Source organism: Macrotis lagotis, chromosome 4 (genome assembly GCF_037893015.1).
Source record: "Macrotis lagotis isolate mMagLag1 chromosome 4, bilby.v1.9.chrom.fasta, whole genome shotgun sequence".
Taxonomy (NCBI): domain Eukaryota; kingdom Metazoa; phylum Chordata; class Mammalia; order Peramelemorphia; family Peramelidae; genus Macrotis; species Macrotis lagotis.
In genome coordinates, this window is record NC_133661.1 from 171,628,973 (window position 1) to 171,647,715 (window position 18,743).

The window sequence follows — 18,743 nt, forward strand, 5'->3', positions numbered from 1 at the left end:
TCCTTTTAAGTTTAGTTAAATGCCAGTTCTTCTATAAAGTCTTCTTTGATACTAAGTTCCCTGATTTCTCTCAGTTGCTAATGAACATCACTTATGGAATTTTATAACTCTCTTATGAAGTATCTTGCAATTTTCACTAATATATGTTTGTCTCTTTTTTTTAGCCGAAAATTATCTGAGGGCAGGACTCATGCTTTATCTAAAGTTTGTATCTTCCCTTGTACCTGCTCACCTAAAGAATTCTGGGGCAGCTAGGTGGCACAGTGGATAGAGAGCACTGGCCCTGGAGTCAGGAGTTACTTGAGTTCAAATCAAGCCTCAGACACTTAATAATTGCCTAGTTGTGTGACCTTGGGCAAGTCACTTAACCCCATTGCCTTAAATAAATAAAAATTAAAAAAAGTATTCTATATCAGTAATTATTAATCTCACCCCCCCAAAAAAAAAACTCACAACTACTTTTGGTTTTAAACCAAAACATAGACATTGCTTTTTTCTTTTTTTTTAAATTGCTTATCATAAATTAAACTTTAGATTTTCCTAATCAGTACAAATAAAATATAGTCAAAAGTGTCATAGTTTGTATATAGAGTGTAATGATATTTAAAATTCAAAATGGAGAGATTGAAATTTATGCTGTAAATGAAATTAAGAAGTTAGTAAATGGACTGTGTTCAATCGTGATATTAAAAAAAATTCATACTTCAATTTTCTGAGTTTGATTACTAAAATTTTAAATTTTTTTCTTTTTTTTTTCAAAGGCAGAAGAGGAGAGAAACTATCATATCTTTTACCAACTATGTGCCTCAGCAAAATTACCTGAATTTAAAATGCTGCGATTAGGTATGAAAAATAACATTTGGGGCTGATATTATTTTCTACTTATATTTGGGTTAATTAATTGACTTCTCAAATAGGAAACTATTTACATGATAGTCACTGAAAGGAAGCCCAGGTTTTTTTAAATAGAACAAATGCATTTTAAAATAAAATTTTTATTTAATAAAACAATAGGGCTAAATGACTTGCCCAAGGTCACACAGCTAAGAAATTATTAAGTGTCTGAGTCTGGATTTGAACTCAGGTCCTACTCACTCCAGGGCCAGTACTCTATCCACTGCACTGCCTAGCTGCCCCCCAAACAAATGCATTTTTGTAGCAATACTGGAAGAAAATTATCCTAGTACTTACTTATGAGACAGATTAAAGTGAAGAATGAATAAAGGCTGGGAAATAAAATTGAAAATATTGTAAAAATCCAAGTAGAAAAAGATCTGTATTAGTATAGCAGTGGTGGACATAAAAAGAAAGGACAGATCTAAGAAATGTCTGGGAAGAGAAATTATCAAAGCTTAAGGATGGAATAGAGCCCATGAATATTCCTTTAAATTCTCCATAATGATTGAGACATTTATCTAATACACACATAAATATAGTAAATTTTTAAAAATTAAAAACAGTTATAGAGGCACTTTGGTTGGTGCTCAGAAATGACTTTTATAGAAGAGTCATCTTCTCTAATGGTGAGATTTTCTTTTAAAAGGGCAAAAAATTTCTTAAACACTCTACCAAGTAGTTAATGTTCCTTTATATGTAAAGTGCAATATCAGGTAAATTACCAAATATATGGTTGGTAGATAAAGAAAACAGTTTTTCAATTGATAGTCCAGCACAAAACTGGAAACTATTTAAAACTCAGTGCCTTTCATTAAATATTAGAAATCTACAACAATATTTTAGAATAGTAATGTCTTCTATGGCTTCCTAAGATGCACAAAGCAATTCCTAACTTTCAGCAAAAACCGAGAGTCCACTAGACAGCATTGCACTAGGAATTAGAAGTGCTTGATTCTAGTTTAACTTTTGCCAAATAGTAAACTGAACATTCTATGTGATTGTTGAACCACTCTTAATGCTCTTTGAAAAATGAGTACCACTGATTTCAAAAAAGAACAAATGTCCCAGGGTTCAGAAATAGAAGAGAACAGTTTATTACCTATAAGCTAAGAAGTTTAACTTGAATTCCCAGAATATTTATTAAAATAATGTTTAACAAAAATATAGAAAAGAAGGCAATGATCATAAGGAGTCAGCTACACTGATCAAGAGAGCTATTCAAGATAATTCCAAAGAACCCATGATGAAAATGCTTTCCACTTCCAGAGAACTGATGAACTCTGAGTATGATAGAAGCATATTTTTTTCACTTTCTTACATTTCTTGCTTTTTGGGGCAAGGTTGTTTTATGTTCACAACATGGCTGTATGCTTTGCATGACTTCACATGCAAAATTGATATCATATTGCAGCCTTCTCAATGAATGAGGGAGGGGCATTAGGGAGAGAATTTAGAACTCAAATTTTTTTAAGGTGAATGTTAAAAATAAAAACAAGGGACAGCTAGGCGATGCAGTGGATAGAGTACTGGCCCTGGAGTCAGGAGGACCTGAGTTCAAATCTGGCCTCAGACACTTAATAATTACCTAGCTGTGTGACCTTGGGCAAGTCACTTAACCCCATTGCCTTAAATAAATAAAAAATAAATAGAAACAAGTTAAAAAGAACATGTCATGATAAAGTGAACTTATCTCTCTTTTTTTTTTTTGACAGGAGAGTGCTGTAGATATAATTTACCCAGATTCAAACTAAGTATTTTATCAATTTCTCATGTTATTCTCATGGAGAGATATACCTAGTCAATGGTACAGTTCGGTGGATTCATGAATTGGTTGGACTCAAAGAATAGTTATTAATTATTTAGTCATTAATTATTTGATGAACCTTGGAAAATCTATAGTGAAATCCCTCAAGGATCTGGGCTTGACCATTTGCTGGCTAACTTTATTATCAAGGACTTGGAGTCATTCATGGCCTGTTTATAAAATTTTCAGGTGACACAAAACTGAAAAGGGTTTTCAAGAGTGACACTAATCCATTTTATTAATTGCTTGCATAATTAATAAAATGATTAATTCCCCAGAAATAATGTCTCTTGAACATTTTATATATCACAATGGCTAGTTATAATTCTAGCTAGTGAATTGATTAGATTTTTACTTTTATTTAAATCACAACATTGCTGATAACTTACTGATATTTATATTTCACTTAGAGCCTTATGGTTAATGATGAGTACGACAGACATTGATTCCATAAATAAATATTGAGAAACTTTCTGGTTTTCATGTTAGGGACTGGGCAGGGTGTGACAAAAGTGTTGAGCAAAGCCATCAGGATATATACATTGAGGTGATTTCATATAAGCAGTTGTCACATGAATGGCACAAAGGGATGCTTTCTGAGACTGAGGTCACTTTACCCATCGGCCATCAGGGTAGACTCTGGAATAGGTGAGATCATGAAGGGCATGTAAGATTTCAACTAGCAGAGAAGAGATGGTGGGTTAAGATATGAGCAAAAACACTGCAGCCAATAAAATACCAAATAGGAGTAATCTAATTTGCCAGATAAGTGGGAGATAAGACTGAGAGATAGTATGTTAGCACCAAATTGTAGAAGGACTAGAATTGTGCTTGTTTCTGTAGAACAGAAATCCCTAACTAGTACACTGGGATCTACTATTAGTTGAAGCTTTACCCAATACCTCTCTAAGCATTGCCAGACTCTTCCATACTGTAGATTTTTAGGTTTTCCATGAGAAGATCATACTTAGCAAAGGTTATTCCCTCCTTTACTTAGAAACTGTGTTGTCCTTGTTCATGTTTGCCCTTCATGAGTATGAGGTTGCAGGGAAAGAAATTAAAATTAATTCACCAAGTATTAATTGCCTACTGTGTTCAAAGCATTGTGTGATAAGAATTGAAGGAAATATAAAATTTTGATAAGATATGATCTCTCTTGAGGTTTAGTCATATAGGAAGATAAGATACCTACAAAACAGCTTTAGTATGCTATATTAAAATAAAATACCTTTTTTTTTTGTTTTTCAAGGCAATGGGGTTAAGTGGCTTGACCAAGGCCACATGGCTAGGTGTCTTGAGGTTGGATTTGAACCCAGGTCCTCCTGACTCCAAGGCCGGTTCTCTATTCACTGTGCCACCTAGTTGACCTTCACTGCACCGCCTAGCCACCCAATACCTTCTTTCTTACCAAAAAATGACTATAGGTCAAGTCACTAAGCATTTATTAAACACTTATTATTTCCCAGATTGGCTCGATGTGGCTTACTACTGTGTTAAGTGCATCAAATGCAGAAAATAAAGACAGTCCCTGTTCTCAAAGAACTTAAATTATCATGAATAAGACCTAAAAGGAAGCTCAAAAAAGAGCTAAAAGGGGAAAGTGAGGGAAAAGAAAGGGACAGGGTAGAGAAAGTCCTGTGGAGATGAGTCAATAGCATAGCCTAAAGAGGAATGAAACATCGGGTTGGTCTGAGCTTCCTCCTTAAAATGGAGGTTCTGGGAGGAATTAGCCAGTTAAGCAGAGAGGTTTCCTGGGGGTAGATTCTACCAACATGAGAGATAACCTAGGTGTATAGTGAGTTTCCTGGGTAAAGAGGATTCTATGGCATGATAGAGAAAGTCCTGTGGAGGTGTGTCAGCAGGGCAGCCCAAAAAGCAGGGTGCCAACAGAGCCAGAGTTAAAGCAGTAGTATACATTACTGTGGCTATTATAATTATATGGAGAGTTGGAATGATAAAGGTCTAATCTAGGGAAATGGAAAAGAAAGGACCAATTCAAAAGAAGTGATTGTTTTGGACCCAAAACAGAGAGAGGAGTCAAAGGTGAATCAGAAGTTTTGAGCCTGGAAGACTAGAGAAATCAGGAAGAAGTAAGGAGCTAGTAATTAATTCCATTGCTGCCCCATCATGAGTTGCCTTTTTTTTTTGCAAGGTAAATGTGGTTAAGTTACTTGCTCAAGGCCACACAAGCTAGGTAATCATTAAGTGTCTGAGGCCAGATTTGAACTCAGGTACTCCTGACTCCAAGGCTGGTGCTCTATCCACTTTGTCACCTAGCTGCCCCCTAGGAGCTGCTTTTGACAGAAGTTTTTCTTCCTAACACTCACTTGGTTTTGGAAGGGCATTGTAGATAGAGAATTTTGAGGATGCATTCATTCAATAAAAAATTTCTTAGTACTTTTAAAATGAATAAATACTTTCTTTTTCAATTTCAGGAAATGCTGATTACTTCCACTACACAAAACAAGGAGGAAGTCCTGTAATTGATGGGGTTGATGATGCTAAGGAAATGGTGCATACAAGGCAGGCCTGTACTTTACTAGGTAATTTTTCTTTGGTCTCAAGACTACTCTATGAGCAACACTTTACATATGCATAACATGACTCATGTAGCCCTCATCTAGAATATCAACTTGGTTTATATTAGGTAGTGAGTACCATTGATAGTCATAGTTCCTTATAAAAACTACTGTTTTTTTCTTTGCCTTACAGCAGCTATTTCAGGATTTGTAAATATTAAAGTAAGCACAAAACCTAAATCAAATGAACTGAAATTTTGAGGAAGGTTTATAAATATGACATAACTGCTTTACTGACAATGTTTCCCCCCAAGTCTTACTGAAATTTCAGACATGATAATTTAAGTAGTTGTTTTTGGAAAAGAATATTAGGTTTATAGGTTAATAATGTGGTCTCTACTTTTAAAAATACTTTTTTTAGATTATTTATTTTTAAATTCTATAGTATCCTGAAGTGTAACCCCAATTTATTTCACTTTCTAAGTGAATTTGATTTTGGGTCCAAAGCTGAGAGAGAAGTCAAAGGTGACTCAGAAGTTTTGAGCCTGGAAGATTAGAAGTCATGAAGAAGTAAGGAGCTAGTAATTAATTCCATTACTGCCATCACGGAGCTGTGTTTGACAGAAGTTTTTCTTCCTAACACTACTATTCTTTGAGAGCAATTTCATTGCAAATTAATAGATTCTGAATTTGAAATAATGTGTCTAGATAAGAACAAAAAAATGGAAAAATCTATAGGATCTAAGAGACAGAAAAAATTACATTAAATTTAACTCTTTTTTTTTATTTTTAGATTTTTCAAGGCAATGGGGTTAAGTGGCTTGCCCAAGGCCACACGGCTAAATAATTATTGTCTGAGGTTAGATTTGAACCCAGGTTCTCCTGACTCCAAAGCTGGTGCTCTATTCACTGGGCCACCTAGCCGCCCCAGATTTAACTCTTAAGAGAGAGAATTCTAAGAAAATTAAATTAAATAAAGAATTCTGCTGGAGGAATGTATTATATAATTAAAAATACTTTATGGTTAGGTATGGTTAGGTAGAATGCATTTCCGTATTTTCATTTAAACATAATTTTGCCTAATGTTTTGAAAAATCATGATACTTTCTATAAGATAATAAAGCTATGACATGAATAAGATTTAGAAAGATCTGAAAAACTGTCTTCACTTGCCTCCTTCCATAACTCCTTTGATCCCCCTCACACTGGGAATGGTTAGTGTCATGTCAGACTGTTAATACAACATTAACTTGACCAAAACTTCACTTACTCTCTAATCTTGTGTTCTGTATGCTTTTCACCATTCTTAGGGCTTACAGAAACAAAAATGAATTGACTCCTGTTGGTTTTCAAGCTATAATCTGAGTAAGAATAAGCAGAGACATTACTAATTTTTGCAAAGGGTTTATTTTCAATATGGGAATATCAACGAAAGTCTGATTTATCATGTTAACATGTAATATATCTGTTTGGATAATCAGGATTTGGCTGTGTGTCTAAAAGTCCCTTTTCTGAAATTTGCTACTTATTCATTATACTGTTCTAATATTATTTTAGGAATTAATGAGTCCTATCAGATGGGAATTTTCCGAATACTTGCTGGCATCCTTCACCTAGGCAATGTTGGGTTTACTTCCCGGGATTCAGACAGTTGCTCAATACCTGTAAGTCTAAAACATTTTAATAGTGATTGTGCTTGCATTTTTGGACTAATAATGCTTTTTTTTTGTTTAGTTGATTTTTTAAAAATGAAAACAAACAGGTTAATTGACATCTCTTTAAAAACATATCAGAGAAACAGTTTTATACAGTGACTTGAGTACTGACCTAGATATTAAGGTATTTTGAGTCCCAGTTCTAGTTTTTTAACCTCGTGAAAGTCTTCTAGTCTCTAAAATAATGGTGGGAAACCTTCAGCCTACAAGCAGATTGTCCTGTAACTTAATATCTTTTGGTTGATGGGGCAGTGTATCATTTGATCCAAGTATCATTAGAAAGAAATAATATCTCAATTTATACCTGCAATTTTGAAAATACAATGTATACTTAAAAATTACTAGTGATCTTCTTTGTAGAATGCTCACAAATGACCATAAAACCTTAGAGACCCTCTCACAAGGATTCAGCCTTTTTTTGTGTCATGGAATCCTTGAGTGACTAGTCCGGGAAAACTCACAAATCTCTTTTGGGAATTCTATTTTTTAATTCATAAAATAATATGTCTTGGACAAAAGGAAACCAATTATGTTGAAAAACAATAATCAAAATATTTTTTAAAAAACAAGTTCAGGGGTGGCTAGGTGGCCCAGTGGATAAAGCACCGGCCCTGGAGTAAGGAGGACCTGGGTTCAAATCCGTTCTCAGACACTTAATAATTACCTAGCTGTGTGGCCTTGGGCAAGCCACTTAACCCCATTTGCCTTGCCAAAAAACCCCTAAAAAAAACCCCCCAAAAAACAAGTTCAGTGGACCCCAGTTTTTGGAATCCTGGTCTAGGGTTGTCCTTTTACTTTGTTAAGTTTATAGTAGCACTTTATTAAAAAATGTTAACTTTTATTATTACTATTATTATCATGACTATTAATATGATTATAGAAGATGAAGGACCTATAGAGAGGTTAGATATTTAGCTCCTAAAAGTTTTCCTTTTATGTGTTTGAACCCTTTATTCTTGTGTGTCTTTATGGGTCTGTGTATGTCTCTGACATTATGCATGTTATGAGACCTTTTCTTGGGAGTATTGCTTTAAACTGTTTTTTTTTTTGGTGGATATCTCTTTTGACCTCTGCCTCTCATGTTTGTCTTTCCTTTAGTATCATAGAATCAAAGATTTAGAGTTGGAATAATCTTTAGATATTGTCTAGTTCAACCTTTTCATTTTATGGCAAAAGGAAAACTGAAAGTGAGAGAGAATAAGTGTCTTGCCATGGGACATCTTAGAAGTATCAAAGTCAAGATTTTAACCTAGGTCCTCTCACTCCACGTCTATTGCTTTTTTTTTTTTTAGGTTTTTGCAAGGCAAATGGGGTTAAGTAGCTTGCCCAAAGCTACACAGCTAGGTAATTATTGTCTGAGATGGGATTTGAACCCCGGGTACTCCTGACTCCAGGGCCGTTGCTTTATCCACTGAGCCACCTAGCCACCCCTCTATTGCTTTTAAAAATTGCAATAGAGAATAGTAGACTATGTCATTTTGGGGCTTTCTTGTCCAATTTCTTTAAGTCAGTCTTCTTCATTATCATGAAAAAAAAGGCAGCTCAGATGTAGCCATGAACACTAAATCCATAATTACTTTGTTTAAACTCAAGGAAGGTAGAACTATAGATCACAAAAGTAGTGAAACTCAGAGCCATTCTTAGATTAGACAGTGTAGCTCTTCTTTCTTATTCCTCCCTGTCTTGATCCTTTAATTGATTGAAGAACTAAGATTTTTTTTAAAAAAATTATTGTTTTCTGAATAGAGGTTTGTTTTCTGTTCTTGAGTTTGTGAGAACACCGCTTTTTAGTTTTTTTGTAAGGCAATGGAGTTAAGTGACTTGCCCAGGGTCACACAGCCAGGTAATTATTAAGTGTCTGAGGCCGAATTTGAACTCGGGTCCTCCTGACTCCAGGACCATTGCTCTATTCACTGTGCTACCTAGCTGCCCCTAATGCACCACTTCTTTAAAAAAGTGGCAAACATGAAATGAATATTTAAGGTTTATTTCATTTTAACTTGTTCTTGATCAACATGAATGCAAAGTTTTATTCTTTTCTGAACTTTTCAAGAAGTTAAAGAAATATGATGTGCTAAGATACTTTGGTATTTGAGGAGGTATTATAAATTATTTAGACAGATGAATAGATTGATAAATGGATTGATTTTGGTTTGTGGAGAAAGGTTCAATCCACATGGTCAAACCATGTGTTTTTTTTTCTGTTTTTTTTTCTCATTCTATGATCATTATTTTTGGAGTGACTTTAAGCAAGTTACTAACTTCTGAGTCTTTCTTAATCTATTCCTTGTCACTGAATTCTCTGTATGAATTTATCTGATTAGGCCTTGATTCTTTTAAAGAAATCTTATATGGGGTGGCTAGGTGGCGCAGTGGATAAAGCACCGATCCTGGAGTCAGGAGGACCCGGGTTCAAATCTGGTCTCAGACACCTAATAATTACCTAGCTGTGTGGCCTTGGGCAAGCCACTTAACCCCATATGCCTTGCAAAAACCTAAGAAAAAAAAAAGAAATCTTATATACTGCATTTTTTTTCAGGTGAACTCACTGATATCCATATGACTAACATTGCTTTCAATATACTGAATTTTCCCAAATCATTATAATTTTACAAATCAAGAATATTAATACTAGTTTAGAAACCACATGACAACATTGTAAGTCTTTCTTAAAACGTTAGTGTATTTCTCTTGACCTTAAGAAATGGAGGGAAGATTATCCTGAGAGTAGACCAATTATGCTATTGGTTTAGAGCAATTTCCCCAGAAGTCATTTTCTTTCTCAACGTTCTCTACTTCTTTGAATTGTCTTCTTTCTTTTTTAACTGAAAATTTTTTGACTTGACAGTGACTAGAACTGCTACAAAAAAGCTATATAGAAATTTTATGGCCTTTGTAGGAGAAAAATGAGAGACTGAGATGTATTAATATTTTAAGAATATAATCATAAAAATATGTATAATCAGGCTAAAGAACAACTTAAAATGACATAATTATAATTTAGTTTGTTACACACACACACACACACACACAGACACACACACACAGTTTAACTTGTCTGACAGAAGTTGATGACTTGTATTGCTTGGTTGTATTACATATTTTTTTACTATCCTGCTTCCAAATTTTCCTCAAAAAGGAACAAATCAACCACCTATGCGTCCCAGATTTTTAAAACACTGAGCAAGATAACTTTGTTTGGATAGCTTGTCAGTGTTTCTAGTTCTTCTTACATTAATGTTTTTATCTTTTGTTTGCTTTGTTGACTTTTCTAATCTATTAAAAGTGTTTTTTGAAAATTTTAGCCTTTTATGTTTGGGAATGCTGTGATTTTGAAGCTATTGGTCCACAATAAACTCCTGCTGGCACCATACGCATACATTGACACTATGAAATTAGATGACAAAAAAAGAATCAGGACTCAAAAGCTAATTTAACCTCTGCTTATAGAAACCTCTGTCCAAATTATGTTGAGGCCCGTCATTCCTAAATTGACTTCATTTTCCATTTCACTACACTAACCAAATAATGGAAAAGTCATGTGAGTTATTACTGATCATCATTATCATCATCATCATCAGATATTTTATTTTAAAGTTTTCTTAAAATGTAATTTTAGCTTCCTTTCTCTTCACTTTTTCATCTATGGTTACAATAGAAAATAATATATTATCAGAGAGTATTTATACTTTTTATACTTGATAGAAGAAATTTTCCTTAGAAATTTAATTCATGTAATATTGACTAGTTCATTTGGACTTTGATTTTAATCCATTTGAGTTTTTTTGCATCACTCTGGATGGAATAGTTTCTATTTCTTGTTTTATGTTAATGTTGATTGTTAAGTTCCCAAATTTGTTTTTACTTATAATAGGTAAATGTTCCAAGATGTTTAAATAAAACAGGGAATTTAGCTCAGGAAGTGAGTGACTCCATTCAGAGAAAATAAGTATAGAATGTACTGACCTATTTTCAAATGATGTAATGTTCAACGTATACTTAAAATGCTTATTTTAGGGACTAGTATCATCATTTCAATAATACAGTTTGCTATTAAATGCTTAATATATTTGTGTTTAAAATGACTAGCTGGGAAAAAAGAAGGAAAATGAAGAAGTATGTTACTGTGATAAGAGCAGGATACCTAGATTGAAACCCCACCATTAATTGGTTCTATAACCTGAATTTCTGCCATTGTTCTCTATGCCTTGGTTTCCTCATTTAAAAAGTAGGGATAGTAATGCTGTCTTTATGAATTGCATGAAGATCTTGTTAAAAAATCAAGTGAAACTTTGTAATCTTTTTTTTTTGGTTCTGCTATGTATATGGAAATGCTAATCTCATTGTTTGAATTTAGAATTAAAATAAACTAATTTAAAAGAATAAAATGAGACAATTCATGTAAAAATAGTTTGGGAAAACATGAAGCACTATAGAAATTTGAGGTATCTATATGAAATCAATAATAATTACTAATAGTTTTTATATCTTAATTTCTATTATTAATATTAGTACTACAGTAATCATCATATGGTGAGCCTGGTCAATTTTTTTTATTCTCAGAGATTTCCTGTTTTCTCTTTTCTATATTCACAAATATTTTCTAGAAAATTCTAATTGTATTACTTAACTAAATGAGTCACTTTCTTTTTACAGCCGAAACATGAACCTCTTAGCATTTTCTGTGATCTTATGGGAGTTGAATATGACGAAATGTCTCATTGGCTTTGCCATAGGAAGCTGGCTACAGCAACTGAGACCTATATCAAACCAATTCCTAAATTGCAGGCCACTAATGCTCGGGATGCTTTGGCTAAACATATCTATGCTAAACTTTTTAACTGGATTGTAGATCATGTCAATCAAGCTCTTCATTCTGCTGTAAAGCAGCACTCTTTTATTGGAGTGCTGGATATTTATGGGTAAGTGTAGTATGTTAATTTTAGTGGAATTTTGTTTTCATATTATTTCTTTTACGTAGTAGAAAATTTACTACTAAACAGAAATAAGCAAATAACTACAGGGTGCTATTAGATACTCTAGCTTCCCATTTTGATGAAAGAATTTCTTAGTGATCCTATATTATCCAATTCTAGTTTACTCTCTAGTAAAATATTTTTGCTTTCACTTCCTTCATAATTTATCATTATAATTTTCCATCTTTTTATCTTTAATCATGACATTCCCCATGTTTGGAGTGGTTTCTCTTTTGAGTTGAAACTCAGTTTTCTTCAAGGCTCAGCTCAAATGCTCATATAATAGTCAGTACATATTAAGCAGCCATTATGTATCTGGCATTGGAAATACAAATAGAAAAAAATTCCCTCAAGGAGTTTACATTCCAGGGGGAGAAGACAACACAGAAAAGGCTAAAAAAGGAAGGGACACAAATTCAGAATTCTCAGAATTGTCCCATACCTCCCATATGAATTTTTTTTTTTGGCTTCCTAGAGAGAAGTTATACTTTTCCTCCTCAAATTTGACATACTTCCTTTTTTTGACCTTTATGTTCCTCTTAGATTTTGACTTGTATTTTATTTGTTTGTGTATATATGTCTTATTTCCCTACTCTATTATAAACTCTTTGAGGTTTTTCTCTGTGTTGTAGTTTTCTCTTTGCTGTCTTTAGCACCTAGAATAGAGCATTAGATATAGAAGGCATTTAATAAATGTGTATTTTTTGGATTGAATTGAATTATAAATCTAGTTTAATTCTAACTTTTTCCTTCAATATATTCTACTTTTTACTGTTAAATTACTGTACATTTATGTCTGATGTAATACTTTTTTTTGTCAACTGGTTTTTTAAAAAAATTATTCATTTTTTTGTTTCTATCACAGTTGTACCAAGAGAATATTGGAATGATGGTGATTTTTAAATTGATTATAAAATATTTTGGGGAAGTTGGGGTTTTTTGCATTGGTAATGGAGTTAAGTGACTTGCCCAAAGTCACACAGTTTAGTAAGTATTAAGTGTCTGAGACCAAATTTGAACTCAGGTCCTCCTGACTCCAGGGCTGGTTCTCTCTTTACTATACTACCTAACTGTCCTGATCATAAAGTATTATAATTACCTCAAATACTATATGTTTTTTTATTTATGCTATGTTAATACTATCTTTATTGATGACTTTAATTGTCTTCCACTTTGGATTTTCACTGAGATTTTCAAAGCTCATTCTCCTGACAGTACTTTATATTTTTTTTGTTAACCTTCTGGAGTCTGGTGGACATTCAGGTTCATGGTCAGTGTCATTGACTTGAGAGCCTCTTCCAAGAAAGTAATCAAACTTCATTACTTTGAAAAGAGAATTTCAGAAAATTGAGGGCTTTTCTTATTGTTTCTGTTGTGCAATGTTTCTTGTGATTTTTTTCTTCATAAAGCAAATTATCTTTGGTTTTACAGATTTGAAACATTTGAGATAAATAGCTTTGAACAATTTTGCATTAACTATGCCAATGAGAAACTACAGCAACAATTCAACATGGTAAGACTTTTCTTTCCTGTATTATACTTAGCTAAAAATTGATTCCTTTGAAAACTGGTGAATTTGAAGTTTGGTTCCTGAAGTGAATTGTTTAGAATAGTTTAGCAAATGATGAGTATTACTTAAATATAACATCCAGAGTCTATCATGATTGTGTAAGACTTCCAAATGCACCCTGACTCTAAATTGCTCAATGGGAACAACACTGAAGATCTGTGCCTCTAAGTGCTTGGAGTACCAAGACAGGAAGTAACTTGTAAAATACAGTTTTTTAATACTTCCAAGATCTACCTAATTCTTTTTTTTTATTTGATTTTTTTATATTTATTTTTTGTTTGATTTTAATAAATTTACCTTAACTCTAATGGACAATATTAAATGATAAGAATCAGAAATTAAATCTTATCCTCACAGTATTATGGTGTGAAGGAATCTCTCTGAAAGGGGCCCCCCCTGAGCATGTTTTTATCAAGCAATGATTATTACTCAAATGAGCCAATAGAAAAGTTTCTTTAGCCTTATTTTTTTACCCTCTTATATAGTAGGTAATTTTTTATGTCATATCTATTTTCAATTTTTGGCATTTGGATAACTAACTTGGGCTTACTGATTTGCATTTCAAGGTTTTCAGGTACTATTTTATAATTCTATGATCATTTGAACATAATACTCTATATCCATATTTATTTTCAAACATTTTGACACCTAAGTAGTGTTTTTGGGGCCCAAAGAATCAGTTTAGTTTTGATATAAAAACTTAGCTAAGGGGACAGCTGAATATTATCATCTCAGGCAAATGCTTCTGCTGTTTTAGAGACTACTCATCATTAACAAAGTGAAAAAAAAGACAGAGACCATTATGTTCAAAGACAGTGGTAACCATCTTTTATGTAAATGTGCTGCTAGCATACAGCTTTCATCTTTTGTTTTGAAATTGAGGAGAGATGGAATTTGATTTCCATTGACATGGTAAATATTACTAAAATGAAGCTAAACTTTTTAATTCTGTGCCTCCATATCATCTACAGCCACATACATTGCATAGTACAACAGTTTAAGAAGTCATAGAAATGAACTGCTTTCTAGATCAACCACATTTAGAAATACCCATATTTTGAGACTGATTAATAGTTATACTATCTCATAAGTCCTCATTCTGTTTCCCTGACTAGATTTCAGTGATTGAAAATCAGCAGTTTTATAATCTTCTTAATAGCACAGATTCTCAATATATGTATTTTGAAGCCAACAATTATAAAAGTGACTTTTTTCCCCCTCTCCATAGCATGTCTTTAAATTAGAACAAGAAGAATATATGAAGGAGCAAATTCCCTGGACTCTCATAGATTTTTATGACAATCAACCTTGTATTAACCTTATAGAAGCAAAACTGGGGATTCTGGATTTGTTGGATGAAGAATGCAAGGTAGGTTCAATATTTTCAGTTGAGTCCTTAGGTCAATTGTAAGATGTAAAAGAAGCTTGGAAGGATGAGATTTGAGCAAGTAGTAATTCATAAATCATGTAAGATTGATTTTAGTGCCTTTCTTACCTATTGATAAGCAATCCTTTTTTATCATTTGCATGTGCCAATTACTTTACAACTATGTTGATAACTCCCCAAAAGTTCCATTTTGCTAATGATGGTTGAAGAATGTAGAGGTTTTTTTTGGTTTTTCTTTTTAAAGAAATCTCATTCTAAACTATATGAGAGAATATTTTCAACTTTCTTATCTGGAAATTTTTGTCATGCTAACAGTGTGTGTTTAATTCTTTTTGTTCAATAGTAAAAGATATTTAAGGAAATGATTGACTCCCTTTTTGAGTTTTTTTAACCTTGGTATTAAATTATCTTTGAAAGAAATTTTAAGTAATTCACACCCACATTAAATATAAATCATATTATAATGCAGATTGTGTTTTCCAATAAAATGCTGTTTTTCAACCCACTTTCAATTACTCTGAGACTAATTACCTAGATAGATTTTCCATTTATTCCATTTCTCCTTTCTTTTGCTACCTCTCTTTTTTGATAATTCATTAATTATTAATATCTTTCTCCAAAAGAAGTGGGAGGAAAAATGGCTCAAAAGATGGTTTGAGATCATCCATTGATTCTTTTCTGCCTGGTACTACTGTCCTTCATTGTCCCAGAAAATCAAGATGTGGTTGCATGTGTATCATGACTATAATTTAACCATTGATCAATTTTCATAGCAGGAAAGAGTAACTAGTAAATCATAAATTAAGGTTTATACTAATATAATTAAAATTGTCAAAGCTGATTATTTTGAGTAATGAATTCTGTCTTCATATAGGCCACTAGCTATATGTTTTGAAAGTACAATTAAAACTTTATTATTTCAAATAAATCAGGGAAAAGAAAAGGGAACAAGTATTTATGAAGCACCTTTGCCAGGCACTGCTAAGTATTTTTTTAATCTTCATTATAACCCTGTGGGAGAGGTGCTATTGTTGTCACCATTTTAAAATTGATGAAACAATCACTGTTATCCATTTTGTCATCTGCCAACCTCAAGTTACCAAACACTAAGTTTTTTATTACTTACTTTATCTTTTGTATTAAGGAGATAAGAGTTACCACTTGAACTATTTCATAATAGATTCATAAAAGTAGCTAAACCTTCCACTCTGTAGGTGTATTTACAAAAATTGATTAGTAAACTTTTTTTAGCATCAACTTCATTCTCTATAAATATGATTACCAATTCTGAGTTGATGGCATATAAAGTTTTCTCATACATTTGAATTTTACAAGTCTTACAGTTAATCTTAGAAATTCAAGCTTAGCATTTCATTTTTATGCTATAATACAGTAAATCCATAAAGCATTTTAAAAATTAACCCTTGTCTTTAGAGGGATAAACAAAAGTTTAGTGAATTATTGACTTATTTTCTTCTCTACTAAATGAAAGATCTTCAACATTTGAATAATTAACATTTTTTAGTGGTTGTTGACAGCTGAGACTGAAAACAAGTTATTTAAATTACCCGTAAAATAAGAGTTAGATTAGATCATCTCTAAGTCCCTTGAAGCACTAATATTTTTGACTATATAAAGAATCAATAAATAAAATACATTTTCATCCTTTGTAGGATTTTAGCTCTAAAGCTAATAAGGTCTTTAGCAGTCATAGGGTAGACCTCTCTCAGTGGGTAGATTAGAAAACTGAAACCCAGAGATGTTATTCTAGTTGATACCTGAGCTATCCACTATACCATGTAACCTTGATATTATTTACTTAAAATATATATTGGCGGGTGGCTAGGTGGACTCAGTGGATAGAGTACCGTCCCTGGAGTCAGGAGTACCTGAGTTCAAATGTGGCCTCAAACACTTAATAATTACCTAGTGGTGTGGCCCTGGACAAGCCACTTAACCACATTGCCTTGGGGGGGGGGGGGAGAAAGTATATATGTGTGTGTGTGTGTGTGTGTGTGTGTGTGTGTGTGTGTGTGTGTATATATATATATATATATAGAGAGAGAGAGAGAGAGAGAGAGAGAGACTACTACTTATTATAATGTCTAAATACATAATACTTTATCTTTCTGTAATATAACATTGGTAACATTTTGTTTGATTCTAGCAACTTAGTAATTGACTTGTGATCATAGAACTCAGTGAACTCAGGGACCAGCTAGCCAGCCTCCTTGTTTTGTAGATGAGGAAATGGGTCCAGTTTGCTGGTGAGTTGTCCAAGTTTGCACAAGTGAAAAGAATCAAAGGCGGAATTTGACCTAGATCCTATAATTTCAGAGACAAGTGTTCTTTCTATTATGCTCTCTGTGTAAATTTAAGTTAGAGGTGCTTTAGTTTTATGGGTAGTTAGGTGAATAGTGGATATAGTGTCTGTCTTGGAGTCAGGAAGACCCAAGTTCTGTGTGATCTGGGACAAATTATTCAACCCCAATTTGCCTCAGTTTTCCTATTTGTAAAGTGAGCTGGTGATGGAAATGTCAAAATCTCAATGGGGTCATGAAGAGTTGTATACGACTAAAATAACAACAATGCTTTAGTTTAATACATAGCTTTAGTTTTTAAAGCACATTGTTCCTATCCTCAAGAAACATGTTGACACCATAAATATTTGAAATATATTGAAATATATTTGAAATCTATCTATCTATCTATCTTTGTTATCTGATAATTTAAGATATAACTAAATATCATAAAATCAATGAGTTAGAAAGGACCTTGGAGGCCATCTTGGCCATCTAACCTGTTCTTATTTAAACAAATATCCTCTACATGATCTAACCTTTCCTTGAAAAGTTCATTAGGAATGCTCTACCTCTCAAGAATTCTATACAATTTGGGGTAGTTCTAATTATTAGAAAAATTTTCTTGACATTAACCCTAAATTTGATTTTCAAGTTACTCACTATGGGGCTTGCAGCACAAGATTAATCTTTCCTTTATTTACCAGAAGAGACTGCCATGTTCCCTCAAATTTTTTCTCATCTTTTTTTTTTTTCAAGTTAGTGGGGTTAAGTGACATGCCCAAGTTCACACAGCTGGGTAATAGTAAGTGTCTGAGGCAGGATTTGAACTCAGGGCCTCCTGACTCCAGGACCAATGCTCTATCCATTACACCACTTAGCTGTCCCATCTTTTCACATTCTTAAACATTCTTTTATTATTTATGCAATCTTAGGCAAGTTATTTAAACCTTTCTGGATTTCGTTTTTTCCTTTAGAAAAAAATGGTTGGGCTAGTTGAACTCTTGATCCTTTCTATCTCTAAGTCTACCATTCTGATTACTTGCCTTTGGTTATTTTCCAGTTTACCAGTGTCCTTAAGAACTCAGAACTTAAAAGTTTTTGAGATATTATTCAGTAAGAGTAGAATATAGTGAGCATAATATAACTTTTCTTATTTGATACAATATTTCTTTTTTTTACTTTTTATTTTTTTTAAAGAAAGATTTTATTTATTTTGAGTCTTAAAATTTTCCCCCATTCTTGCTTCCCACCCCCCACAGAAGGCATTCTGTTAGTCCTTACATTGGTTCCATGTTATACATTGATCTCAGTTGAATGTGACACAGTATTTCTTAATAATAGCTGAAAATCTATTATAATTTTTTTTACTCCCCTATCATATTATTGTTTTATATTGAGTTTATACTTAGAAAATCTTCTGATATTTTTAAGATTTTATTTAATCACAACTTTCCCATTTGGTATTTGATTTAAAAAATTCTCTTTCTGAATATGTTCAATATATATGATAAATTTCATTTTCCTATGAGCTTGTTTTGATTTCTTAACATGTCAAGAATACATATACTTATA

At 32.8% G+C, this 18,743-nt stretch overlaps 1 protein-coding gene across 4 annotated transcripts in view; it reads left to right on the forward strand.

Annotated features, from left to right (window-relative positions):
• Window positions 1-18,743, forward strand: part of MYO5A (myosin VA) — a 232,828-nt gene that overhangs the window by 112,365 nt on the left and 101,720 nt on the right. For all 4 annotated transcript variants that reach the window (XM_074234660.1, XM_074234661.1, XM_074234662.1 and 1 more), the window contains exons 7-12: window positions 762-843; window positions 5,137-5,244; window positions 6,778-6,884; window positions 11,592-11,857; window positions 13,343-13,424; window positions 14,710-14,850. In XM_074234660.1, the coding sequence (XP_074090761.1) occupies window positions 762-843; window positions 5,137-5,244; window positions 6,778-6,884; window positions 11,592-11,857; window positions 13,343-13,424; window positions 14,710-14,850 (786 nt within the window). The remainder of the gene's footprint in view (window positions 1-761; window positions 844-5,136; window positions 5,245-6,777; window positions 6,885-11,591; window positions 11,858-13,342; window positions 13,425-14,709; window positions 14,851-18,743) is intronic.